The 24,006-nt window shown below is 45.4% G+C and overlaps 5 protein-coding genes across 8 annotated transcripts in view; 1 reads left to right on the top strand and 4 right to left on the bottom strand.

Moving 5' to 3' along the window:
* Window positions 1-11,091, bottom strand: part of LOC108026730 (calpain-A) — an 80,800-nt gene extending 69,709 nt beyond the window's left edge. Inside the window, exon 1 of the mRNA XM_017097842.3 lies at window positions 11,082-11,091. The gene's annotated coding sequence lies outside the window, so the exon portion shown is untranslated. The remainder of the gene's footprint in view (window positions 1-11,081) is intronic.
* LOC108026825 (endoplasmic reticulum metallopeptidase 1) lies at window positions 1,356-7,722 on the top strand. Of its 3 annotated transcripts, none has more exons than XM_017097995.3 (11): window positions 1,356-1,449; window positions 4,341-5,017; window positions 5,090-5,174; window positions 5,240-5,360; window positions 5,415-5,569; window positions 5,632-6,015; window positions 6,078-6,258; window positions 6,319-6,644; window positions 6,702-6,913; window positions 6,974-7,256; window positions 7,323-7,722. In XM_017097995.3, the coding sequence occupies exons 2-11, from the start codon at window positions 4,347-4,349 to the stop codon at window positions 7,488-7,490; spliced, it is 2,586 nt and encodes an 861-aa protein (XP_016953484.1). In that variant the 5' UTR covers window positions 1,356-1,449; window positions 4,341-4,346; the 3' UTR covers window positions 7,491-7,722. The 3 variants fall into 3 exon arrangements, with proteins under 3 accessions (XP_016953484.1, XP_016953483.1, XP_016953482.1); XM_017097994.3 differs by lacking the exon at window positions 1,356-1,449 and adding an exon at window positions 1,756-2,085; XM_017097993.3 differs by lacking the exon at window positions 1,356-1,449 and adding an exon at window positions 1,756-1,986.
* On the bottom strand, window positions 7,675-11,675 carry LOC108026824 (endoplasmic reticulum metallopeptidase 1). Its single transcript, XM_017097991.2, has 7 exons — window positions 11,623-11,675; window positions 10,102-10,787; window positions 8,978-9,909; window positions 8,732-8,916; window positions 8,530-8,673; window positions 8,265-8,467; window positions 7,675-8,205 (listed from the first exon to the last, which is right to left on the bottom strand). Exons 2-7 carry the CDS (start codon window positions 10,785-10,787, stop codon window positions 7,755-7,757), a joined length of 2,601 nt encoding a protein of 866 aa, XP_016953480.1. The 5' UTR covers window positions 11,623-11,675; the 3' UTR covers window positions 7,675-7,754.
* A 1,165-nt stretch (window positions 11,676-12,840) lies between these two features.
* LOC108026519 (endoplasmic reticulum metallopeptidase 1) lies at window positions 12,841-16,499 on the bottom strand. The gene is made up of 11 exons (XM_044092311.2): window positions 16,389-16,499; window positions 15,298-15,956; window positions 14,876-15,236; window positions 14,431-14,814; window positions 14,190-14,370; window positions 13,799-14,127; window positions 13,639-13,738; window positions 13,468-13,561; window positions 13,228-13,411; window positions 13,081-13,170; window positions 12,841-13,023 (listed from the first exon to the last, which is right to left on the bottom strand). The coding sequence occupies exons 1-11, from the start codon at window positions 16,482-16,484 to the stop codon at window positions 12,856-12,858; spliced, it is 2,646 nt and encodes an 881-aa protein (XP_043948246.1). The 5' UTR covers window positions 16,485-16,499; the 3' UTR covers window positions 12,841-12,855.
* Window positions 16,500-18,291: 1,792 nt separating this feature from the next.
* LOC108026518 (endoplasmic reticulum metallopeptidase 1) lies at window positions 18,292-23,729 on the bottom strand. 2 transcript variants are annotated; one of them, XM_044092215.2, is made up of 11 exons: window positions 23,458-23,729; window positions 20,829-21,487; window positions 20,409-20,769; window positions 19,964-20,347; window positions 19,723-19,903; window positions 19,332-19,660; window positions 19,170-19,269; window positions 19,012-19,114; window positions 18,757-18,949; window positions 18,607-18,699; window positions 18,292-18,547 (listed from the first exon to the last, which is right to left on the bottom strand). In XM_044092215.2, the coding sequence occupies exons 1-11, from the start codon at window positions 23,488-23,490 to the stop codon at window positions 18,380-18,382; spliced, it is 2,604 nt and encodes an 867-aa protein (XP_043948150.1). In that variant the 5' UTR covers window positions 23,491-23,729; the 3' UTR covers window positions 18,292-18,379. The 2 variants fall into 2 exon arrangements, with proteins under 2 accessions (XP_043948150.1, XP_043948149.1); XM_044092214.2 differs by lacking the exon at window positions 23,458-23,729 and adding an exon at window positions 22,342-22,498.
* Window positions 23,730-24,006: the final 277 nt, after the last annotated feature.

Genomic DNA, 24,006 nt, shown 5'->3' on the forward strand with positions numbered 1-24,006 from the left:
AACTGGCGGGCGGCTATCAAATTATGTCAACCGTTTTCCCGCTCGACTGAACGAAGCATAGGGCTACCTATCTGGCAATTTCAGATGTATCCGAACGCCTACAAATTCCTCGGAGAAACTTTGTAATTTCACTTCAACAACTATTTGAAACTTGTAATTAACCAAAGATTCGCTAGCTTTTTGAAAAGGTTTTTTAAGTGTTTTTGATAATGGGTAGCACATGTATGTTGGGTGAAAGTATCAGTCTTTCTAAATATGTTTCCCCAAAACAACCTTCAGTATAGATTTAAGAAAAGTGAACAAGAAAAAAAACACACATATTACCTTAATCATAATTGTTTACTAGTTTTTATGATGGGGCAATTGTTAACTTGTCAGTACCCAATCTAGTGAAACAGACATAAAAATTGTTCAAAAAAGCTGACAAATTCCAGTGGTTGTCATGCCCCTTATCACACAGAAAACCTTTATTACTTTGATGGTGTAATTCATACTTGATCGGATTACGATACGACAAATCGTGTCCATAAAAAATGTAAACGAACAAGAACGTTTTGAGTTTCTTACAAATAAATATTAGTACAAATACCAACATTAATATTTTTACCCTTATGGATTTAAAACTAAGTTCTCATTACTTCTTAAGGATAGGCAGAACTTATCTTTTAGATACATCTGTAACTGTTTTAATAGAGCACATTGCAATACAGTTTAGTTTGCTTGTTATTGTTTTTAAGAAAACAAGGCCCAATGCCCTTCAAACTGGAAGTATTGAAAACCTAAGTAAGAGTTCTGAACTATAGATTATTTTGTCATCCGAATTCCCAGTTCTTCGTATTCGTCATTGTTGTTTTTGTGTAATTCCCAATTGCTTAGATTACATAGCTGCGAGTGCTATCCACGGGGTAAGTATAAACAAATTTGGAAACCAACGCTGCCAATTTTGTGTCGACTAAGGGGGAATTCGTCTCAAGTGTCGTTAGTCTGGCAAATCCTTATCTGTCAAGCACTGTCACTTTTCGCAACTCAAATTGAGTTCAAAGAAATCCATTCAATCTCGGCGAACTGCTAGTAATACCCACTAATCGCCTGCACTTAATCTCGATTACCGGCAATTACGGATGTAATCGCGATGCCAGCACGGAGGCATCAGGCGATGGTCCTCCGCCACGCCCTGCCCTGCCCCCAAGTGGGCAGTTGTACCTGTCAAATTACGTGTTTAGGTGTCCGCCACTGATAACTCGATACTTGTGATAAGCCCCCGGCTCTCGAGCCGTGAGCACTGAAATCCGCAAATAAATGCGAATCGTATAAAGCTGCCAGTGGCAGTGTCCGGCGTTTTAGTTGGCCTCCGTCCGGCAAGCGGTTACATTACGGCAGTACGGGTACCAGGAGATTTCGCTTTCGTCACCGAGGATTTGCATTTCACTTACCAAGGAGAATCGGAGAGTGAGTTCGCCTGACGCTTGGTGACCCTGATCTTCTGCTCGAGAAAGAGACCACGGATAACGGGAGATTTCGGTTTCTTTAGCGGAGATTGGGATTGTTCGACCTGTCTTCGGGCCCACACACGTGAGTGGGAGAGGGTTCGACGGCGAGCGAGGAGGACGGGGGACAGTCGAGGGGAGAGTGCAGAGTGGCGCAGCCTGCGCTCTCTCTGCCGCGTGGTGACCCCAATCTCCTGCCGGAGAAAGAGAGGCCAGAGAGCTCTGTCGCCAAGCGAGCGGCGCAGCGCAGCAGCCGCAGCCGCAGACGACCGCCGACCGTCGAAGGGGACAGTTCTTCTGCCCGCCTCCAATCAGCTGATCCTCCGCAGCCAAGCGACCGCCTTTCCACTTGGACTCGCGCCGCCTCGCCCACCACTGGTGTCAGTTTATTTTCGGTCATATGTGCTAATAATCCCGCGAGTGCCAACTAATTGTGCCGGCGGTTCGCGGTGCAAGTGATCGTCTTCCCGCGGACGGAAAACTCCCCTGCAGGCCGAAGGTAACGAAGCAGTTGCCAGGCTTCTCTCTCGCGCCTTCTTCTGGGCCTTTCTTTCAACAAACAACCGCAAGTGCAGCCGCAACTTCCTTTCTTCAGCAGGTTATTGACTCAAGCCCTTGCAGCGTGTCGCGTTTTATGTGTGTTTATGTTTGAATGCCGTCTGCATCTGCATTTGTATCTGTATCTGCTTCAGTGCTGGTGATTGTTTTGTCCCAACTTCTTGTTTCCAGTGCGTCCGCCTGGGTTTGGTCCAAACAAATGCGGTTCTTGTCGCGAGCTGATGGTGTTCCTATACCTATGGATGGGAGGTTGAGGAGGAGTATATAGGACGGGAAGAACGAGTGGTTCAGACCTTAGAAAACACAATGTTTAAAAGAAAAATAAATATCTTTACTGTCATTATATCGCGATGGAGATAGTTCAAATTGAAGCTTCCTAAAAAGGACTAATTAAAAACTGAGATAATGAAGATTGCATCATTTCACTAGGCTAAAAATCCATTTAAATGTTGATGGAACTACGGTTATGTAAAGATTCTCCCCCGTTGGTCTCGTCAATCTCTTTGATTCCAAGGTATCTAACAGTCCGCGGCTTTCTTCTTATTTGTTGGTCGCTTTTGCCGGCTTTCCTTCCCATTGTCGTCACAGTTGATTGCCGACGCCTCTGCAAGCACGAGATTTGTTTTGGTTTTCCCACTCCTCCAGTTCCCCGCATTCAAACTGACTTTAAATAGTTTCTTCTTTCATTTCCCCCATATTTTCTTTTTCGATATCAAGTAGGCGTGGTTCCCGCACAGGGCGTTCCGTCAGTTTGTTTGTTTTTGTGGAAAGTGATTAGTTCGATCGATAAGCGGGGCAGGGGAGTAAGGAACGCCTGGGGAGCTTACTTTTGCACATCCCATCTGCTTCTACCCGCTTCACTTTTAATCGCCGAGAAGTTGCCTTCACGCTCCGCCTCTTGCCGCCGGCGCGGGTCACCTAGAAGTCAGTGGAAAATGGGTCGATGTCGCACTGTAATCCAAATGGTATTTGCATTCGGTCGCGGAAAACAGAGAATAAAAACATTTCGCTTAATTGCCTCGGCAGCCAGTGCTTTTCAGCCCACCCCACCCACTGCTCCTATTCGTTTTTAGGACACACTTGCCGTCAGTTTTTATTTTAGTGGCCATTCATCTCGAAAAACGCAATGTTTGAACAGTTTAACGGGCTACTTAATATTGAGATCACTCTTTAAACAAGATTATCTGAGTCATAGCGAAATAAAGAAAGTGCTCAATATTTTTAAAAGGACAAATCAAATTCTATGTGAAAGACTTTATAAAAACCGAAAATAGGGGAAAGACCATTTTTGATTCATCCTACAAAGCAGCATTGTATTCTTCTGCGGTAGAAGCAAACAAACAGACTTGTTATTAAATATTTCCCACACACAAAACTCAGCCGCATCACATGTGTGAACATTAAACGATAATATATGTATTATAGCCCAGTTGGCTATAAATAAGAATGAAATACCGCTCAGAAAATTACAAAATGTGTCTCGTTCAATGCTGATTTGCTCCGAATGCCGATGTTATATTTGCTCAATTTGCTAGATCCCCAAATGTCGAATTTGAACATGGGGGCTCATTGTTTATTTTTTAGAGCTGCATTATTTTATTTTCTTTTTACTTTTCATTTCGGTTTTTGTGCCGAATGGTCAGCAGATGCTTTCCGGTCTGCAATTTAGTGTGTATGGTATGAGGCCCTAAAAAATGCTCGACTAAAAAGTGAAGATGTTTTCCTAGCTAATCGTATGGCAACACATCTTGGTGTTTTTGTATTTTTCAAAATTGTGGGTACTTCAGATTTTAGTAGCCTATTCATTTCCTGCCCTCTTGACACTTCTTAGACCCGATAAGTATTATCTCTGGCAGATGCTTTGAATAAGCACTGCTTGGGGCGATAGTGAGGACAACTTGCCAGGGCAGAACTCCATTCATGTTTGGAGGTTCGTGCTCATAGTTATCAACATATTTCCTGATTGATTTCAATGAAGCCTGGAGTGGGAGGAATGCGTTTGCGGTGACAGCCCAAAGTTGGTCGCACTCTGTTATCACCACCAGTAATTATTTAATCGATGCTCGTCGCTCAAGTGGCCGCATTAACTTGCCCCTTCGAAATCGGCAGAGAAAGCGGACCGATTAGCCGCGATGACGCGATTTATACTTAAACATATCGACAGAGCTTTATCAGTGGAATGCGTCACCCTTGGAATTCGACAATTGAACTTAATTAGTAGTGCGATGACACTGACACTTGCGCTGATACCCCCATGCTTCATGACCAATAAAGAGCATTTGTAATCCCTTCCAGGCCACAATGAAATCAAAGTACGAGAACATGAAGATCATCTACAACCGCAGCAAGATCGGCTGGTACTGGGCCCCCCTCTTTGTGTCCTGCTGGTTCCTGCTTTTCTACCTGGTGGTGATACCCAGTTTCCACCGCATGCCGCCACTGAAAACCATCGAGGACGAGCGCCAGCAGCCGGGCCAGTTCATCGGGGAGCGGGCGGAGAACACCCTCTTGAGGCTCTCGAAGATCGGACCCAAGGTCGTGGGCAGTGCGGCCAACGAACAGGTGGCCGTGCAGTTTCTGCTCAGCGAGATTAACGACATCATCGACGGGGCGAAACTGGACCTCTACGATATCGAGAGGGACGTCCAGGTAGCCTCCGGAAACTACCTGCTCTGGTCCATGGTCAATGTCTATCAGAGCATCCAGAATGTGGTGGTCAAGCTATCGCCCAAGAACGCCACCAGCGAGGCTGCTCTTCTGATCAACAGCCACTTCGATTCCGTGCCGGGCAGCTCGGGAGCCGGGGATGCCGGCATGATGTGTGTCATCATGCTGGAAGTGCTGCGGGTGATCACACAGTACGAGACGCCGCTTACCTACTCGGTGGTGTTCCTCTTCAACGGAGCCGAGGAGAACCCCCTGCAGGGCAGCCACGCCTTCATCACCCAACATCCTTGGGCCCAAAACGTGAAGTGAGTGGAGAGTTTCCCCTGCTCCTTTGACCAGAAGTGACAAACCAAAACTAAAACCTTTCCATTTTCCAGAGCGGTCATTAACTTGGACTCGGCTGGCAGCGGAGGACGCGAAATCCTGTTCCAATCCGGGCCCGATAATCCTTGGCTGATGAAGGTAGACCTCGCATTACTTTGTTTACTCCTTGTTGATCGTTATTCATCCGCTTTATGTCTTTTCAGTACTACGGCAAGAACATAGTTCATCCATTTGCCTCCACTATCGGGGAGGAATTGTTCCAGAACGGCTTCGTTCCCTCGGAGACCGATTATCGCGTGTTCCGCGACTATGGCCATATACCCGGTAATATAAAGTGAAGTACGAAAAGCCTAATCTCTAATGCTTCTGTTCTGCCAGGGCTCGATATGGCGCAGACTTTGAATGGCTATGTGTACCATACCAAATATGATCGGTTCAATATCATCCCACGACGCACTTACCAACTGACTGGCGAAAATATTTTGGCTCTGGTCAAGGCTCTGGCGAATGCTGAGGAGCTGGAGAACCCATCGGTAGGTTATTGGAAAGACTTTCGGAGATGTGGTCATTTTAAAGAGCCCTGCTCTCCCCATAGAAATACGCCGAGGGCCATATGATATTCTTCGACATGATGGGCTGGTTCTTCGTCTATTACCCGGAGGGCACTGGTGTCATCATCAACATATCCGTGTGTGTGCTGGTGTGCATCACCATCGTGGGCTATATCTGGGTCATGTCCAGTAGTACGGGCATGTTCCGGCGACGCATCTGGGCCAAGTTCGGCATTCTGGCCTCTCTCCAGGTGGCGGGCGTTGCCCTGGGCATTGGCCTGGTCATGTCCATAGCCCTGTTCTTGGACGCAGTGAATCTGCCCATGTCCTGGTTCTCGCAGAACTGGATGCTCTTTGGTCTGTACTTCTGCCCCATGATATTCGGCATGGGCATAGTGCCGGCTATCTACTTCAGTCGCACCAAGGAGGTTTGTTTGGATAATGATTCCTATTTAATTGTTATTTAAACTCAGTATTACTTTCCTTACAGCACGGTTTGCCTTTGGGCTATGGCATCCAGCTCTTGATGCATTCGCACTGTCTGATCTTGACCGTTGTCACCGCCATAATGGTGAGCTACAGTATTCGATCGGCCTTTATCATCATGCTGTGCATTGGCTTCTACACTCTCTCCGTGCTGATCAACTTGGTCACCAAGGCCCATAAAACAAGTGAGTTTAACCACAAGGTATACTTCTTTACCCTACTTTAGCACTTTCATTGTGTTTTAGATTTCCTGTGGCTCATACCGCACTGCATTTGCCAGGTGCTGCCCTTCATGTTCTACACGTACTGCTGCTACGCCTTCTATGTGGTGTTTGTGCCCATGCAGGGACGCGAATGTAATACCAACCCGGAGATTCTGATGGGCTTCTTTACGGCGCTGATGGTCCTGCTATTTGCGCCCTTCCTGGTGCCCTTGTTCTGTCTGTTCCGCAAGTCCAAGACAATTATCTCCATTTTTGGCATCTGCACGATACTATTTATCATATTTGCCGCAACACCCATTGGCTTTCCCTACGCCGAGAAGACGGCCGCCCAAAGATTCTTCGCTGTGGTATGTCCCTTGTTTTAGGGTTTAATCCCGTAACTTTATTAATATTTTTCCTTACAGCACACAGCTCGGACCTTCCACAACGCCGATGCTGCAAGTTCGGTGAACCACACGGACTCGGGATACTTTGTCCTTCCGGTCGACCGACGTCCCCACACCGTGGATGATATCCTCTTTGGAAACACCAACTTCACGAAGGCGGAACGTGTGGACTGTGACTCGGAGCTTATGTGCGGCTTTCCCATTTACAGCTCTCGCTGGCTGAATGCAGTGTGAGTGGGGCCTATGCTCTTCAATCAACTTTCCATTACTTACGATTTATTTTTCGACAGTGACAACAGCTACTTCGTACCTGGACCCGAGCCCAATAAGGAATATATTCCCACTCTGACCATTTTGGATAAGACTAGTGGTTCGGCAACCAATATTAAGTTCGAGCTTGAGATCTCTGGACCAAGTCACACAAGCATATTCATACAACCGCTAAACGGTAGCAAACTAGTGGACTGGTCGTTCGTCAGAGAGCCGATAGATAAAAATGTAACGCCTCCCTACTATGTGTACTGGTCGTACGCATTGGACCCCAAACCGCTGCAGTTTTCACTGGAATTCGAGGTAGAACTTCATTGAGATATGACACAATAGCAAAGTCATTGTTGAGTTATGTTAACTCTTTTACAGCACGATGATCCGAACTGGTCAGGGGGCACTTTTAAGATAGCCCTAATGGGCCACCGAATACACGACGACATGTACATAACGCAAGACTTCAGGGACTTCCTGGCCACGTTTCCGCCTTGGGCGCACGTCAGCTCCTGGCTTGGCTCCTACAACAGTTGGCAGCTCTAAGCATAGGCCCAAGGTTCCTTTACGAACTCAACTCAACCCCATTTTGCCATGACACCTCAGCTACTTTTAACTTGGTATTACTTCATTAGTTATTGTGTGTACCAGTAACCCCAATCCAACGAACAAAGTGTCGATGCCCGTGGCACACCCTATCTTGTATTTACCATTAGCACACTGTAGTTACTACTTTGTAATTTTATTAAAATATACTATAAATTATTTATTAAGATAAGCCAACCTTGGAGTCTATATTCTCATCGCCGCCTAAACGATCCAGCTCTCGAGGGCCGAGAACCAGTCGGTGGTGTAGGTCCAGTCGGGGAAAGTGGCGAGGAACTGCTTGTAGTCCTCGGTGTAGTGCTCCGGGTGGTATTGGAAGTGCTCGGAAACCACCAGCTTCATGTAGGGTCCCTCCGTGTTGCTCTCCTCGTGCTCGAGTTCCACCCAAAAGTTGAGCGGGTCCTCGGTTTGGGAGTATATGGCATAGATCAGATAGGGAGGTATGTGGTTCTCCTCCAGCGGAGTGTGGTCAAAGGACCAGTCGGTGACCTTGACGTTTTCGAGCGGATCTATGTACATCATGACGCGATCACTGGCCCTCAGATTGTACTCATAGCGCACCTTGTTGCTGCCCAGAGACTGCTTTGACAGCTGGGTAAGATTTATGCTCAGTGGGATAACTGGCGGTGTGCTGTAGATCCAACGAGCGGATTCCCTGTGATGAGAAATTAAGGTTAACTACTTAGTTAGTTTGGTTTAATATCCCCAACTCACTTCCAATCTATCCAGCGACCACTGTACAGAGGAAGACCGCAGAAGGGCTCGGCTGTACAGGAGGCAGCTGTCCAACTATCTGGTTCCGCGTTCTGGAAGGTGGTGTCATCGAGCTCATGGCGACGCGTATCCACGGGCTGAATATAGTAGCCAGAGTCCTGTTTGTTGCTACCATCCAAGTTGTGGAAGGTTCGCTGAGTGTGCTAAAGAAGGAAATTAATTTAAGTATAATCTATCCAAATAAATTTGCAAACAGTAGACCTACCAGCACGTAATAGCGCTGAGGAGCCACTTCCTTCACAAATGGAAAACCGGCGGATGTACAAGCCAAGATGATGAATATGATTGTCATCACTCCAAACGAAGAGAATATAGTCTTGGGCTTGCGGAACTTGTGCATGATGGGAATCTAGAAGGGGAAATCCTCAGATTAACCTATGCACTAAGGGTTTCTTGGGTAAACTTACGACAAAACCGGCGTAGTTTATGGCGGTTGCAATGATGAACACAGATACCATTATATCGGGACTGCTCTCGGGCCCATCGCGACCCTCCATGGGAATAAAGGTCAGGAGCGTGGTATAGCAGATGTAGGTGTAGAAGAAGAAGGGTAAGACCTGGCACAAGAGGTGAACCGTAACAAAGTAGCTCTCTGCGGTAAAGATAAGTCTTTGGAGATCCAAAAGCCCAGTAAAGTTCATATAAAAACCTACTCTTTAGCGTCAGCTTAAGGACGATTTGCAGCAGGACGGAAATGGCGTAGAAGAACACGCCGACCATGGGGAAGTAGCTGGAGCGTATACCCATGCCGGTCATGATGATGCAGAGCAGGGCCAGCAGGATGCACTGGGCGTGCATGAAGCAGGCGATGGTCTGATCCAGTTTCATGTTGGTTTTCCTCTTCGTTAAGCCGATGTAAAGTGCAGGCAGCATGCCAAAGACGAAGAACAAGGTGCAGAAGTACAGGCCGAAGGCCATCCACTTGCCATAGTACCAGGACTCGGCTAGTCCCACGCCCTGCATAAACACTGCCACGAGCAGGGTCAAACCGCAGGCGACGAACAGCGTTCCCGCTTGGACGAGGAAGATGATGCCGAATCGCATAAACACCGCCTTTGGGGCATCTGCACCATTGTCCAATGTCATGATGTACACCGAGGTGCCAATGCAAACAAAGGCGGCCACAGAGACCACGATGTTAATGGCCATGCTCGTGGTTTCAGTGTAGGTCATCATGAACCAGCCCAAGAAGTCGTAGTACACAGTGTGCCCCTTCTCATGGGCGGCGGTGTCGTCCAACTCGGGGGCATTGGCCAGAGCCCAGATCAGGGGCAGCACGTTCTCACCGGTCGACTGGTATGTGCCGCGTTCCACGTTTCGGAAGTTGTCGAACTCGGTGTGGTAGACATATCCGTTCATCACACTGGCCATGTCCAGACCGGGAACTCCTCCGTAGTCACGGAAAATGCGAAAGTCGGTGTCAGAGGGAATGAAGTTGTGCTGGAACAGCTCCTCGGCCAGGGTCTGGGCGTATGGGTGGGGCACACTGGCCTGATAGTATTTGGCCAGCCATGGGTGGTTCGGGCCCGTCTGGAAGAGCACCTCACGTCCTCCGGCGCCAGTGGAGTCCAGGTTTACCAAAGCTCTGGGTTGCACAAAGAGAAGATGGGTGAGAAATATAAATAATTGGAGTTAATTTCACTTTAAAATATTTTCAATGGTGCCCCAACATAAACTAATATGAATAAAAATAAATTTAATATATAAATAGATTTCTGGTAAGATGTGATTTCCCTCATTGTTTGTTTGAACTCCTGACTATTTATATTTCACTTACTTGCAGTTCTTGGACCACTTGTGCTGAGTAATGAATCCATGTGAGCCGAGCATGCAGGCCTCCTCGGCTCCGTTGAAGAGGAAGACTACTGGGTGTATGAGAGGTTTCTCGGAGAGCGAGATAACGCGCAGGGTTTCCAGCATAACCACCACCATGACGCCATCATCTCCAGCGGCTGGGGTTTGGACCTCCGAATCGTAGTGGGAGTTCACCAGCAAATAGTTCTCGTTGCTCGAACTCTTCTGCGATATCTTGACCACCACATTCGAGAGATTGGTGTAGGAAATGGTCATGCCCCACAGATGGAAGCCGCCAGAAGAGTACTGCGTGTCCACCTCGATGTCGTAGAGATCTGTGCGGGCCTCGTCCTTGATCTTCTGGATCTCCCGCAGCAGGAAATTGACCGTGTGAACCTCGTTGTTGATGGAGCCGCTCATTTTGTTGCCGATGGCCGAGTACTCGGCCAACTGCCGCATCGCCCGCTCGCCGATGAACTCGTCCGGATGCAGTGCCTCCTCGCTCTGGTACAGCATCGTTGGATAGCTGTGGAAACTGGGCAGCACAGCGGCGTAGAACAGAGCGAAGGCGGCAGCCGCGTAAATGGGAGCTCCAAACCAAGGCCACTTTTTGTCCCTGGACTTGCCGCCATCCTTTTCGGCTGTGATGTCGAGGATTGAGAAGGACATCTGCGAAAAAAGGTTTGGTTGGCTATAGGATGTCAAGTATTATGAAAGTCCATGTATCTGAATGAAACTCTTTTAAGCAATTTCACAAATTTGCGCTTTTCAATAACCATCAGAGAAAAAACGTGGCATGCTTTTAGGCTTCTTTTAAGAATACGTACGTTTTACGATATTCAGAATTACACCCACTTACACTTGCAATCTAGGATCAGGAATTTTATATAAATGTCTTTTATATAATGAAACTGTTTTTGGATAAGTAGTTTTTCGAGCGAATATAAGTAATACACGTAATTTAGATCGGAAGATGCATGACAATTCTTTAACGGTTTATTTTCACATTTCTTGATTGTAAAACCAAAATTGGAATTGCGATTTTATTTATATATATTTATATAAAAAACCTGAGATCCGAAGTTTAGTTTATAAAATAAAGATAAGAAGCTTCGTTGGAGAGAGTAAAAAGGCGATAAAGCAATTAGCACCCTAAGGAGAAGCACTTAGCTTTATGGCCTTAACAATTTCAAAGGTAACGAGGACTTGGTCTAAAAACAGCATTCGATAACAAAGCTTGGTTTTACGGCCGATATAAAGTTCCTTATCGCCTATGGATACTCGAAGAAAGCGAAGAAAACAGGGGTATTTTTGTTATATCACTTTGCACGATCCCCTGATTTGAATTCCTCCAACGAGACGCGAGCTTATCGCCAGACGTGCCTTCACTTTTCCGACAGCCAGCCTTATATTTTAAGCGAACGGACAACAATCGCGGCACTGCCACTCTGAGGACACTCTGAGATCCTAATCAGAACCCGGTGAATTATGGTACGGCACTAACCTTCAGATCGCACGCGACTCGGGCCGAATCAAAGACGAAGAAATACAACCGCACCAGAGCCCAGCCGTTGGGCAACTAAGACGCTCCGAGCCGGTTCCCAAGAATTAAGTAGGGCCAAGTTCGGCACCGTGGATCGCTTATCGCCCCATGTCAGCGATAAAAATTAAATATTATGATTATAATCGTCGATTCTGGTGCATAAAATGATTACATCCTGCGATAGGCGATACCAGAAGCTGTTTCTCTTTATAACCTTTTATAGGGCAATTTCAAGCGCGATTAGGTCGCACGTTCGGCGGAGATCTTTCGGTGGGGTCCAAAATCTAAAATATCTAAATAAGGTATAATTAAGGTAACTTTATCGCGGTAATTTGGGAAATTTTACCACCTTATCGGTCCGCATAAATCCAAAACGTGTAAGTCAGATAAGGGCTTTTGACTCTTTTATTCGTAAGGCTAGATTGGGTGTACATTTATAAAATAAGCGTATTGATCTAAAATTCACTAATTAAAAAGAGTGCAGATAAACCCCGAAACCCCACAATGTTTTGTAGCAGCTTTTATTCGCGCTGTGTATTAGATTTTTGGGTGAGATAACCAAGCTATGTGAAACTGAAAATTTAACCAGATTTTATACTATTTATCAATATGCCTCAACCGGAAGCCGTGTACAACCAAGCAACTTGGCTCCCACGTTTATTAAATTTGAATCCACTTCAGAGATTTTCATCGACTTGTTGACTATTCACTCCGATAAGCATTCGCTCATATTTAATTATTAAAACCTAATCTAACAATCTACCGTCGAATCAGTCTGCATCACACTTTTGGTGAATGAACACTGTTAAATTTCTCTCTGGGGACTTCGGTTGTTTTCGCCACATTTTTTCAGTAGGCGCAAGCCGTTTAAACTCTGTGCTATAAATTAAAAATCTACACAAGATTATAAAGCGACTTAGTCGTAAAATTCCAGTTAAAACGAATTTGGGTAATCTTGTTTACGGACACCGAAAGAACGAACACTCTTTTTAGTGCAAGGATTGGCATTGTCAATTGCTATATTTTACATTTCAATACAATGTATAAGTACATTCGACATGTAAGCTGTACGATACTACACCTTAACAATCAAAAGTCATGGAAATTTGCTAAATATTTTTCGGAATTGTATTGATAATGATTGGAAAATGTTCGTGTCAGTTGTATGTTCTTAATGTGTAATCGTCCTAGTCTCTAGTATATGCGAGTCTCAAACGAAGCTGGGCAGGGTGTGGCATCCACGTAACTGGGGAAACTGTCGAGGAACTTTTTGAAGTCCGGCGTTATTAAGTCCTTGTGATGGGTCCAATGGCCTCCGAGACCCAGCTCAACAGTGGATGAATTCCAATTTTCACTGGGTTTCTGGTGCAGATATAACATCGTTAAGTCGATTCTTTATGGGAATAAGCCATAACTTACCTCCAGCTCTAGCCAGAATTCGAGGGAATCTTTGATGCCCCAGGACAAGTTAATGAGGTAGGGTGGCCTAGGGTTGGAACGTAAAGGAGCCTGTAATGACTAATATATTAACATTGGAGTTTACGTAAAAATGAGTTAGATATTTACTTTAGGGAAGGTCCAGTCCTTCAGCTTTGCACCGTTCAAGGGCTGAATGAATAGCGTCATGTGACTGGGTCCACTTAGCTGCATCTCATAACGAATTTTGGTGGAAGACATCAGCTTCATGGATAGTACTGTAACAGTGGGAAAATCTTTGCCAAGGACTGGTTCAGGAGCGGGTATCCACAAGCTGTACTTTTTGTAAGTGTCTAAATGTATGAGCTCACTACTGTTGTAGATTCTGACCTTGTTTTGTGCCAACGCAGGGGCAATCCGCAATTGATTTCCTGTTTGCAATCAGCACCGACCAGTTGGGCGGTCGTCATATTAATGACCCCATCTGTAAAATCCATAATTTGCATAATTTCCGAACACCATGCACCAATCTCTTTTCACCTGAGTTAGGGTACAACTTACCTTCAACTGTGTAGACGCGTCTATCCTGAGGCATAATAAGGTAAACAGATTCCTGACGGCGCACACGGTTTTCGGCGTCATGGAAGGTACGTTTGGTGTGCTTTAGAAAAAGTCACCGATTTACCCATACTGATTTTTAAAGAACTGCTGTAATCCTTACCAGCACTGCGAATCGCTGCACGTTGGTTTCTGGACGATAGGGGAATCCCACTGGAGTCATTGAAATAATGAAGCACAGCAAAGTGATGCCCATCAGGCCACAAATAATAGTCTTTGACTTGTTAAAGAGCTGCAGAACCGGGATAATAAAGCCGCAGCACAGGAAGCCAACAGCAACGCTGAAAACAGCCACCGCCAGATCCGGGTTAAGGTTCTCACCAAATCGACCGAACATGGGAATAAAGGTGGTGAAGAATCCGTGCGAGAAATATGCGAAGAACACGAACGGCGGAACAGTGCACACAATGTGCGGGATGACCCAGGCCACATCTTTTGGAAATTAAGAGGCTAGTTACAAATCATGTTTCCTAGGAAAGTCGAATACAACATACCCTTGCTGTGCAGTTTTGTGGCAATGTTGATGATTAGACCCATCGTATAGAACAAGCAGCTGAGCATCAGAACAAAAACAGAGCGAATTCCACAGATGGTAAACACCAGAGTAAGGACCGCCAGAAGCACACAGTGGCAGTGCAGCAACAGCTGAATCCGCTGTCCAATGGGTAGTTTATCCTGCGAAGAACCGGGATTAAGTACAGCCCTTAACAAACTGAACTGAACTGAAATACATACATGCTTGGTCCAGTGGAAGTACAAAGCTGGCACTATTGCCAAACCAAAGAAGAAGGTGGTGAAGTACAGGCCCAAGATGAGCCAGGAGTTCGTGAACCACGAGAGCGGCAAATGCACCGCGTCCATGAAGAGACCCAGAAGAATTGGCAGGACTGCCCCCACGACAACAGATAGGATCTGAACCAGGAGGGTGTGCAAGACCCGCTTGAGGATCTTCTCCAGCTTTATGCCCGAGCCAACCGACATCAGCTTAAAGGCGAAGCCACAAATGCCGATGGCTGCCAACGCCACAATAACGTTCAAGATGACGCCTTCGGTTTCGGTGTAGAAAACGAGGAACCAGCCCATAACATCAAAATAGATTGTGTGTCCCTCGGCATATTTCTAAGATAATAATAAGAATATTGGGTTATATATTCCTGGTAAAGCTTTTTAGCAACCTTACCGAGGAGTCCTCAATCTCCGGACTGTTGGCAATCTGTCGGACCAAGGCCAGCAGATTGTCTCCAGTGTGCTGGAGACTGCCCCTTGGAAAGATCTCTGCCTTGTCGTGCCGTGTATGGTATACAAATCCGTTGTAGGTGTAGGCCATATCCAAACCGGGAACGGATCCGTGGTCACGGAAGATGCGGAAATCAGTGTCGGAGGGAATGAAGTTGTGCTGGAACAGCTCCTCCCCCATGGTAGAAGCATACGGATGCTTGATGGCGCGTCTGTAGTTCTTCATCAGCCAGGGATGATTGGGACCCGACTGGAAGAGGATCTCCCGACCGCCGCTTCCACAGGAATCCAGATTTATAAAAGCTCTTTGAAGAATGACAAAAATTATATTATGAATTTAAGGATCCTCCTTAAAGATCCTCCTACTTGCAGTATTTTGCCCATTTGTGTTGTGTGATAAATGCATGAGAGCCAAGCAGGCCATCTTCCTCGGCTCCGTTGAAGAGGAATGCCACAGGGTTTTTCAGGGGCTTGTCGGACTTTGCCAGCACTCGCAATACCTCCATCATGGTGGCCACCATGGAACCATCATCACCAGCACCTGGTCCTGCCGGGACCGAGTCGTAGTGACTGTTTACCAGAAGGTATGTGGTGCTGTTGGACCCCTTGGGACTAATCTTAACCACAATGTTCTGAATGCTTTGGTACATGTTGACCATCGACCAATGCACATAGCTCCCGGAGGCCACCTGGACATCCACTTCGATATCGTTGGCAGAGGCTGAGCGAATTTTCTGCATCTTTTGGGACAGCATCTTCAGAGCAGCCATCTCGTTCTGCCTACTGCCCACCACTCGGGGTCCCAGACTCACCAGCTCGCGGAGATTGTTGTCCGCCCGCTCGGCGATGAACTGGTCAGGGTACTTGGCCTCATCCTGAATGGTAAGTGGGCGGGGCAGGCGGTGGCAGGCGGGGATAGAGATGGCCACGTAGAGCAGCAGCCAGAATCCAAGGAAGGCTGGAGCCCACAACGACTTGATCTTGCTCCCCTGGACAAAGGTGCGCTCACAACCATTGGGATGGTCCTAAAATATAGATGGTACCGATTAGAAAATTAACAAATTTATGGAAAACTTTGGGATAATTGTTAAAGCCCTGACTAAATAACAAAAACATAAGGGCCGTACTATTCATATAAACATTCATTAAAAACTTTGTATACTCGATAAATATAAATAACTACAAAATAAGGGGTAACTCTAAAAGTCATTGTTTTCTAATCTATTGTTGACGTCAGAGCTTGTCGTACTTATACGAAAATTGAGTTCTTCAACTCCTATTGGTTGTTTTGTAATACTCATCGTGCCTTCGGAATTCCGCAAACTGAGCAAAAAAGCTAAATGATAGGCAACTTTCTGTACGATTCCTTCACATAAAATGGATTTGACCCATACATTTAGCTTGGCACTGAAAATGAGTCACTTTTGAAATCTGAATCGACTAAAGTAAGGGCTTACCCCATGCTGGTGCAATTTTGGCAGTGCATCCGTATTCAGAGGATCTCTGGGCGGCGTTAAAACGCGTCGCCTCACACCCTTCTCGCTTCCAATCATTTATCCCGATTTTCTTCCCTGGTTTTTCTGTCAAGATCTCTTAAAGAACCGATCCCGACGGCATCTTACGCTCAACTAAATGTCCCACTGCATTGTAGAGCATAACACTTTGTACTGGTCTCGTATTCCCTCTCTATAGAGAGGTTACACTCTTTTTATTCTCTCGCCGGCGCTAAAACGCACAGAACTGCAAGTAAATATAACACCATTATCATAAAAATTGTTTCGATTCTTAAGTTATTTAAAGCTTATTAAAGAACAATTTCGATGGCTACACCAAACGCCTGTGGGGATAAATACCCGGTGTATTACCTAGGTGTATTAACCTAGTTGTTGATCTCTCATTTTTTAAAATCGGATGATCCGTTCAAAAGTAATTCACAAGCAAAATTTCAGGTTACTTGTCAAAATGAAAATTTGATTTTGGTAGTAAGTTTATCCCAAATCGTTATATTAGGGTTCTGAAAATTCTGAACGATTGAACTTTTTTTTTATTTCTCAAAAACAGCTTTTACGATTTCGGGTTGCCTCTAAAAATGTGTATCCTTTGAGATTCCTCAACCTTTGACATACAACACATTGTTGTAAAAAGTCACGTTTTTAAGGTCTTTAAGAACAATAATTGCCACATTTAGCAGTTCAGAACATTTCCTGAGCGTTGAACTACTTTAGGGTCTTGGAATCTTTCAAATTGTTACAAACTAAAACTCATAAAGGTAAAAAGTTGGTACTTAACATGTAGATTCTTAAGCGTCTTGCGCTGTGCAAGTTTCTTTCAACAGTGTGTCAGTCACACTCTTACGCCCCAAACGACCATAACACTAGAAACCTAGCGTCCTCATTATACCCGTTACTCGTAGAGTAAAAGGGTATACAGATTCGTCGCAAAGAATGTTACAGGTTACAGGAAGCCTTTCCGACGGCATAGGGTATATATGTATATTCTTAATCAGGATCACTAGCGAGGCGATCTAGCCATGTCCGTCTGTCCATCCGTAAACCGCTGAGATCTCGGAAATTATAAGAGCTAGAGGAGCTTGGCACGCAGCGCAAGTTTGTTTATCCATACAAAGTCATAAACTAGCAGTGAATAGGAATTGTTTTTTTGTAAAAAATGTCTATATTTATACCCTTGCAGAGGATATAATAATTTCAGTCAGAAGTTTGCAACGCAGTGAAGGAAACGTTTCCGATCCCATAAAGTAAAGTAAAGATCAGCGTCACTAGACGAGTCGATCTAGCCATGTCCGTCTGTCTGTCCGTTTCTACGCAAACTAGTCTCTCAGTTTTGAAGCTATCGGGCTGAAACTTTTTCAAAAGTCTTTTTTCTTTTGCAGGTAGTATATAAGTCGGATAGTATTCCAGCCGGATCGGACAACTATATCTTATAGCTGTCATAGGAACTATCGGGGAAAAAATTTAAAAAAAATTATATCTTCGGTGTTTTTTAACATATAACCTTCTAAGCTTAGAAATAACATTTTTTAATTAGTTCTGAATTTCGAATTAAATTTTATCAAAATCGGACGACTATATCAAATAGCTGTCATAGGAACAATCGGGAAATTAGTGGGGAAAATATGAAAAAAAAAGTACTAAAGTTGATTATTTCTTATAACTGCAAGGGTATACAAACTTCGGCATGCCGAAGTTATCTTCCTTTCTCGTTTTAAATAAAATTCTGTATTTTACATTCCAACACAAAGCACTTTGATATTGACCGACACACCTTGGGGATTATTTGTGAAGAGCTGTTGATAAATTTATAGCCCAATAAGGGGAAATGGGTATAGGTGAAGCCAATCAATCATATTTCAAAGTTCGCACGACATTTCTAAAAATGTTAGCGTTTATTTTACTTAGGTACAAAAAATCGTTTTGTTTGGATAGTCCCTCTAATAGATGCGACTTTCAAACGAAGCTGGCCAGGGGGTGGCGTCCACGTAATTGGGGAAACTGTCGAGGAACTTTTTGAAGTCCGGCGTTATTAAGTCCTTGTGATGGGTCCAATGGCCTCCGAGACCCAGCTCAAGAGTGCTTGAATTCCAATTTCCACTGGGTTTCTGGTAGAGATATAACACGATTTTAAGTCGATTATTTTTGGGAATTAGATACAACTTACATCCAGCTCTAGCCAGAATTTAAGGGGATCTCCATTGACGCCCCAGGAGAAGTAGATGAAGTATGGCGGCTCAAAGTTGAGACGTAAAGGAGCCTGTAGGTAATCAAATATTAACATTGAAGTCTCTATGAAAATAAAAAAGTTATTTACTTTATGGAAGGTCCAGTCCGCCACCTTTGCTCCATTCAAGGGCTGAATAAAAAGCGCCATGTGATTGGGTCCACTTAGCTGCATTTCATAACGAATTTTGGTAGATGACAGCTGCTTTTTGGATAGAACAATCACAGTTGGCAGGTCTTCTCCAAGGACTGGCTCAGATGCGGGTATCCACAAGCTGTTCTTTCTGTAAGAGTTGAAATTTTTATGTTTAACAGGAAAGGATTTAGATTTTGTATAGGTATATACCTCGTCTTGTGCCAACGCTGATTGTACAGGGGTAGTCCACAATTTATTTCCTTCTCGCAATCGGAACCGATCCGTTGGGCAAGAGTCATGTTGATAACCGCATCTGAAAGACCGCAAATTCATTAATAATCCTGAAAATTACAGTTCAGGAAACTTACTTTTGACTGTGTAGGTGCGTCTGTCCTGAGGCATAATAAAGTAACCCGATTCCTGACGGCGCACACGGTTTTCGGCGTCGTGGAAGGTACGTTTGGTGTGCTAATAAAGGAAAATACCCTCTTACAAGAACTCCTCATAAAAGAAGCTGTGTGAAGCCTTACCAGCACTGCGAATCGCTGCACGTTGGTTTCCGGACGATAGGGGAATCCCACTGGAGTCATTGAAATAATGAAGCACAGCAAAGTGATGCCCATCAGGCCACAAATAATAGTCTTTGACTTGTTAAAGAGCTGCAGAACCGGGATAATAAAGCCGCAGCACAGGAAGCCAACAGCAACGCTGAAAACGGCCACCGCCAGATCCGGGTTAAGGTTCTCACCAAATCGACCGAACATGGGAATAAAGGTGGTGAAGAATCCGTGCGAGAAATATGCGAAGAACACGAACGGCGGAACAGTGCACACAATGTGCGGGATGACCCAGGCCACATCTTTTGGAAATTAAGAGGCTAGTTACAAATCATGTTTCCTAGGAAAGTCGAATACAACATACCCTTGCTGTGCAGTTTTGTGGCAATGTTGATGATTAGACCCATCGTATAGAACAAGCAGCTGAGCATCAGAACAAAAACAGAGCGAATTCCACAGATGGTAAACACCAGAGTAAGGACCGCCAGAAGCACACAGTGGCAGTGCAGCAACAGCTGAATCCGCTGTCCAATGGGTAGTTTATCCTGCGAAGAACCGGGATTAAGTACAGCCCTTAACAAACTGAACTGAACTGAAATACATACATGCTTGGTCCAGTGGAAGTACAAAGCTGGCACTATTGCCAAACCAAAGAAGAAGGTGGTGAAGTACAGGCCCAAGATGAGCCAGGAGTTCGTGAACCACGAGAGCGGCAAATGCACCGCGTCCATGAAGAGACCCAGAAGAATTGGCAGGACTGCCCCCACGACAACAGATAGGATCTGAACCAGGAGGGTGTGCAAGACCCGCTTGAGGATCTTCTCCAGCTTTATGCCCGAGCCAACCGACATCAGCTTAAAGGCGAAGCCACAAATGCCGATGGCTGCCAACGCCACAATAACGTTCAAGATGACGCCTTCGGTTTCGGTGTAGAAAACGAGGAACCAGCCCATAACATCAAAATAGATTGTGTGTCCCTCGGCATATTTCTAAGATAATAATAAGAATATTGGGTTATATATTCCTGGTAAAGCTTTTTAGCAACCTTACCGAGGAGTCCTCAATCTCCGGACTGTTGGCAATCTGTCGGACCAAGGCCAGCAGATTGTCTCCAGTGTGCTGGAGACTGCCCCTTGGAAAGATCTCTGCCTTGTCGTGCCGTGTATGGTATACAAATCCGTTGTAGGTGTAGGCCATATCCAAACCGGGAACGGATCCGTGGTCACGGAAGATGCGGAAATCAGTGTCGGAGGGAATGAAGTTGTGCTGGAACAGCTCCTCCCCCATGGTAGAAGCATACGGATGCTTGATGGCGCGTCTGTAGTTCTTCATCAGCCAGGGATGATTGGGACCCGACTGGAAAAGGATCTCCCGACCGCCGTTTCCACAGGAATCCAGGTTGATAAGAGCTCTTTATATGAGAGTACATAGAATAATTCCAATTTGCCAAATAAGATTCCAATAACCTACTTGCAGAACCTGGCCCACTTGTGCTGGGTGATGAAAGCATGCGAAGCTTGCAGAGGATTTTCTTCGGCTCCGTTGAAGAGGAATACCACAGGGTTTTTCAGGGGCTTGTCGGACTTGGCCAGCACTCGCAATACCTCCATCATGGTGGCCACCATGGAACCATCATCACCAGCACCTGGTCCTGCCGGGACCGAGTCGTAGTGACTGTTTACCAGAAGGTATGTGGTGCTGTTGGATCCCTTGGGACTAATCTTAACCACAATGTTCTGAATGCTTTGGTACATGTTGACCATCGACCAATGCACATAGCTCCCGGAGGCCACCTGGACATCCACTTCGATATCGTTGGCAGAGCCTGAGCGAATTTTCTGCATCTTTTGGGACAGCATCTTCAGAGCAGCCATCTCGTTCTGCCTGCTGCCCACCACTCGGGGTCCCAGACTCACCAGCTCGCGGAGATTGTTCTCCGCCCGCTCGGCGATGAACTGGTCAGGGTACTTGGCCTCATCCTGAATGGTAAGTGGGCGGGGCAGGCGGTGGCAGGCGGGGATAGAGATGGCCACGTAGAGCAGCAGCCAGAATCCAAAGAAGGCTGGAGCCCAGAACCACTTGATCTTGTTTCCCTGGACAAAGGCTCGTTCGCAGCCATTGGGTTGGGCCTGAAAAAAGATGGTTCAAAGATAAATTAATTACACATACCTTTACAGAATGAATTTAAATATATATCCGGTTATATATCATCATGATATGATATATGGGCATGATTTAAGGAACATAATTTAAAGGTGTCAAGGTAAATTTGACAAATTAATTACTTGAAACTGGAAGACATAAACAATAGAAATATTACAAATATTTCCGAATTCCTTTACCTCTAACTTTCTAATCAGCCTCGATGCTTCTCAGTACTGGTGGTTTTTTTATACTCATCGTGTTTTCGGAATTCCGCAAACTTAGTACTATAGAAATTTTGCATTTATTCGTTAACGACTAAGTGATAGGCTCTTTCGGAAACGACTTCATTCACATAAAATGGACAGCACCCATAACTAGATACATTAACGTCTGGAACTATGAGTGAGTCAGTTTCGAAATTGGAATCGACTATAGCTATCAAGTCGAATGTTAGATTTAATCCATCACAGTTATCTTATCGCTGGTCAACCCGGCAGTCGGCAAAGGCGCAGAACCTGTTGCCACCGAAAATCGAATTGGTTATACTTGGATAGTAGGGCTCCTTGTGTTGGGGCTGCTCCACTAAACTAAGCCCACACGGATAGATAAACGGGGGTGCAACTAGGGCAGAATGGCCGTTGCTATCTCAGAGTATCCACTGTTCGTTAATTAACGAGTGCTTCCCAGATAAGTATTGTACTCACGCCGCCAAAATCGATACCTTCGGAACTTAGCCATGGGTAGTGCTCATGTTGCGGCTGCTTCGATCGCCGGAGATTAGCCCGTGCCCCACCCAAATGAAGAGCAATCTAATCAAGGACCCGAAGTGGGTGCTTACCTCATACTGTTGCGAGCCACGAGGTCGGAGCAATGGATCCGTATTCGGAGGATCGCTGGTCGGCGTTATTACGCGTCGCCGCACACTCTTCTCGCTGCCGCTCATTCTCCCGGTTTTGGTCAAGATCTACCGAAGAACCGATCCCGACGGCGTCTAACGCTCAACTGAACGCCCCATTGCACTGGTTATCCTAAAGTACCTCCTCAAATTCGGCCGGTCTCGCCTTCCCTCTCTACGGAGAGGCTACGTTTTTTCCAGTCTCTCACCTACGCTATAACGTATCTTATCTTTTGGTATAATACTATAACTACAGGGTCAGGAGGGGAACCCAGGGGGACGAAGGTTTCATTAACAGTGAGCTGCGAGGGGTGCCTGCATAACTTCCGCTTGGACCCAGCATAATTCTGAACTTGATTAGTATATCAACTCGATATGTCAATTAATTAGAGCTCCAGAATTATAAAAGCAAACACTTTTTCTTTTATCTGCGCTTTCAATAAGGAACGCCTAACGAAGCTGGAAAAATGTGTTCAGGTTACAAAAGTTTCTGTAGAACCCTTTTTAATTAAAACCAAGTCAGCAATGTCTCGCAAGCGTTTAAAGTATGCTTGTTAAACAATATATTGGCATGTCTTTAAAATGTGGTGATCTCAGCCAAATATCAAGCCAAGACATTTTTCGTCTATCTATCTATCTATCTATCTATCTATATCTTCATATTAAATCTCCCACTATCAAATAAATACCTCTGATTCAGAAAAATGTTTAAGCTATGAAGACTCAAAGTAGGGGCTGCCATTTCTCCAAGTAATCAATTTGAACAATAAAATTAATTTGTTCCACAAGAGCAATCATCCAAGATGATTACCTAATATCCAATTTATACAACGTACATCTATTTTTACCTAATGTTGTCTGTATAAGTAGATTGACCTTTAGAGTCCGGTGTTTATGGAACTATGGTCATATACTCAAAGAGCCAATTTTGGCGAGAAAGACGTACACCCTTAAAAAACAATCGTAAAATACTGATACTGATACACCCTATTTCTCAAGGTGCACTTTGCATCCGAGAGGAGCTTCCCCCTATTTTCGCACTGCAATCCGCATCCGTACCTTGGCTCTTTTCTCCTCCGCTTCGCTGCTCATTCCGAGGCGCTCCTCTTCTTTCCGCTGTGTTGTTGTTACCGGGGGAATTCCAGCCGCTGAGTGTGGAAGCGACGTCCGCCAAGCCGCGCTTTAATACCGCTCGCCCGCTGAACAAAGCGTTGCGGCACCGAATGAATTATTTAGAATGGTCACCGCTTTGTTGACAATTGCTAGCTGCCTTATTTACACTTTTCGCCGGCCCATGTTTACTTAGGCAAATGTGTGAGTGCGTGCAAACAATAGAATTTGGTGAGCGGCGGTCGATTGAAATGACAATCGTTCCGATCGACTATCGCACGGGAACGGGGTTATCTCTGCCGTAATTGCATACTTTCGGGCGGCAACGGGAAAATTACGTTACACTGGCCAGCAAAGTGGTCGGACAGCGGTTCAAAGGAGCGGGGCATACTAGAGCCGTTAATTTTGCTCATTTACAGTTATGAGCCCAGCGGGGCTCTCCAGCTGTCTCTTTCTGCCCTGCATGTGCATTACAAAACGATGACGTGTAGCTCACAA

The sequence above is a fragment of the Drosophila biarmipes genome, chromosome 2R, assembly GCF_025231255.1.
Source record: "Drosophila biarmipes strain raj3 chromosome 2R, RU_DBia_V1.1, whole genome shotgun sequence".
Lineage (NCBI taxonomy): Eukaryota > Metazoa > Arthropoda > Insecta > Diptera > Drosophilidae > Drosophila > Drosophila biarmipes.

Bases quoted from the DNA above. Each gene is read 5' to 3' on its own strand.
- LOC108026825 (XM_017097995.3), top strand. From the start codon at position 4,347: ATGAAATCAAAGTACGAGAACATGAAGATCATCTACAACCGCAGCAAG. The intron at 5,018-5,089 runs GTGAGTGGAGAG...TCCATTTTCCAG, and splicing joins CCTTGGGCCCAAAACGTGAA to AGCGGTCATTAACTTGGACT. The intron at 6,016-6,077 runs GTTTGTTTGGAT...CTTTCCTTACAG, and splicing joins ACTTCAGTCGCACCAAGGAG to CACGGTTTGCCTTTGGGCTA.
- LOC108026824 (XM_017097991.2), bottom strand. From the start codon at position 10,787: ATGTCCTTCTCAATCCTCGACATCACAGCCGAAAAGGATGGCGGCAAG. The intron at 8,917-8,977 runs GTAGGTTTTTAT...TCTTTACCGCAG, and splicing joins CCTTAAGCTGACGCTAAAGA to AGAGCTACTTTGTTACGGTT. The intron at 8,674-8,731 runs GTAAGTTTACCC...TTCCCCTTCTAG, and splicing joins TAAACTACGCCGGTTTTGTC to ATTCCCATCATGCACAAGTT.
- LOC108026519 (XM_044092311.2), bottom strand. From the start codon at position 16,484: ATGATTGGAAGCGAGAAGGGTGTGAGGCGACGCGTTTTAACGCCGCCC. The intron at 15,237-15,297 runs GTAGGAGGATCT...CATTCTTCAAAG, and splicing joins AAATGGGCAAAATACTGCAA to AGCTTTTATAAATCTGGATT. The intron at 14,128-14,189 runs GTATGTTGTATT...AATTTCCAAAAG, and splicing joins CACAAAACTGCACAGCAAGG to ATGTGGCCTGGGTCATCCCG.
- LOC108026518 (XM_044092214.2), bottom strand. From the start codon at position 22,446: ATGAGCGGCAGCGAGAAGAGTGTGCGGCGACGCGTAATAACGCCGACC. The intron at 19,661-19,722 runs GTATGTTGTATT...AATTTCCAAAAG, and splicing joins CACAAAACTGCACAGCAAGG to ATGTGGCCTGGGTCATCCCG. The intron at 19,115-19,169 runs GTAAGTTTCCTG...GCGGTCTTTCAG, and splicing joins ACGCACCTACACAGTCAAAA to ATGCGGTTATCAACATGACT.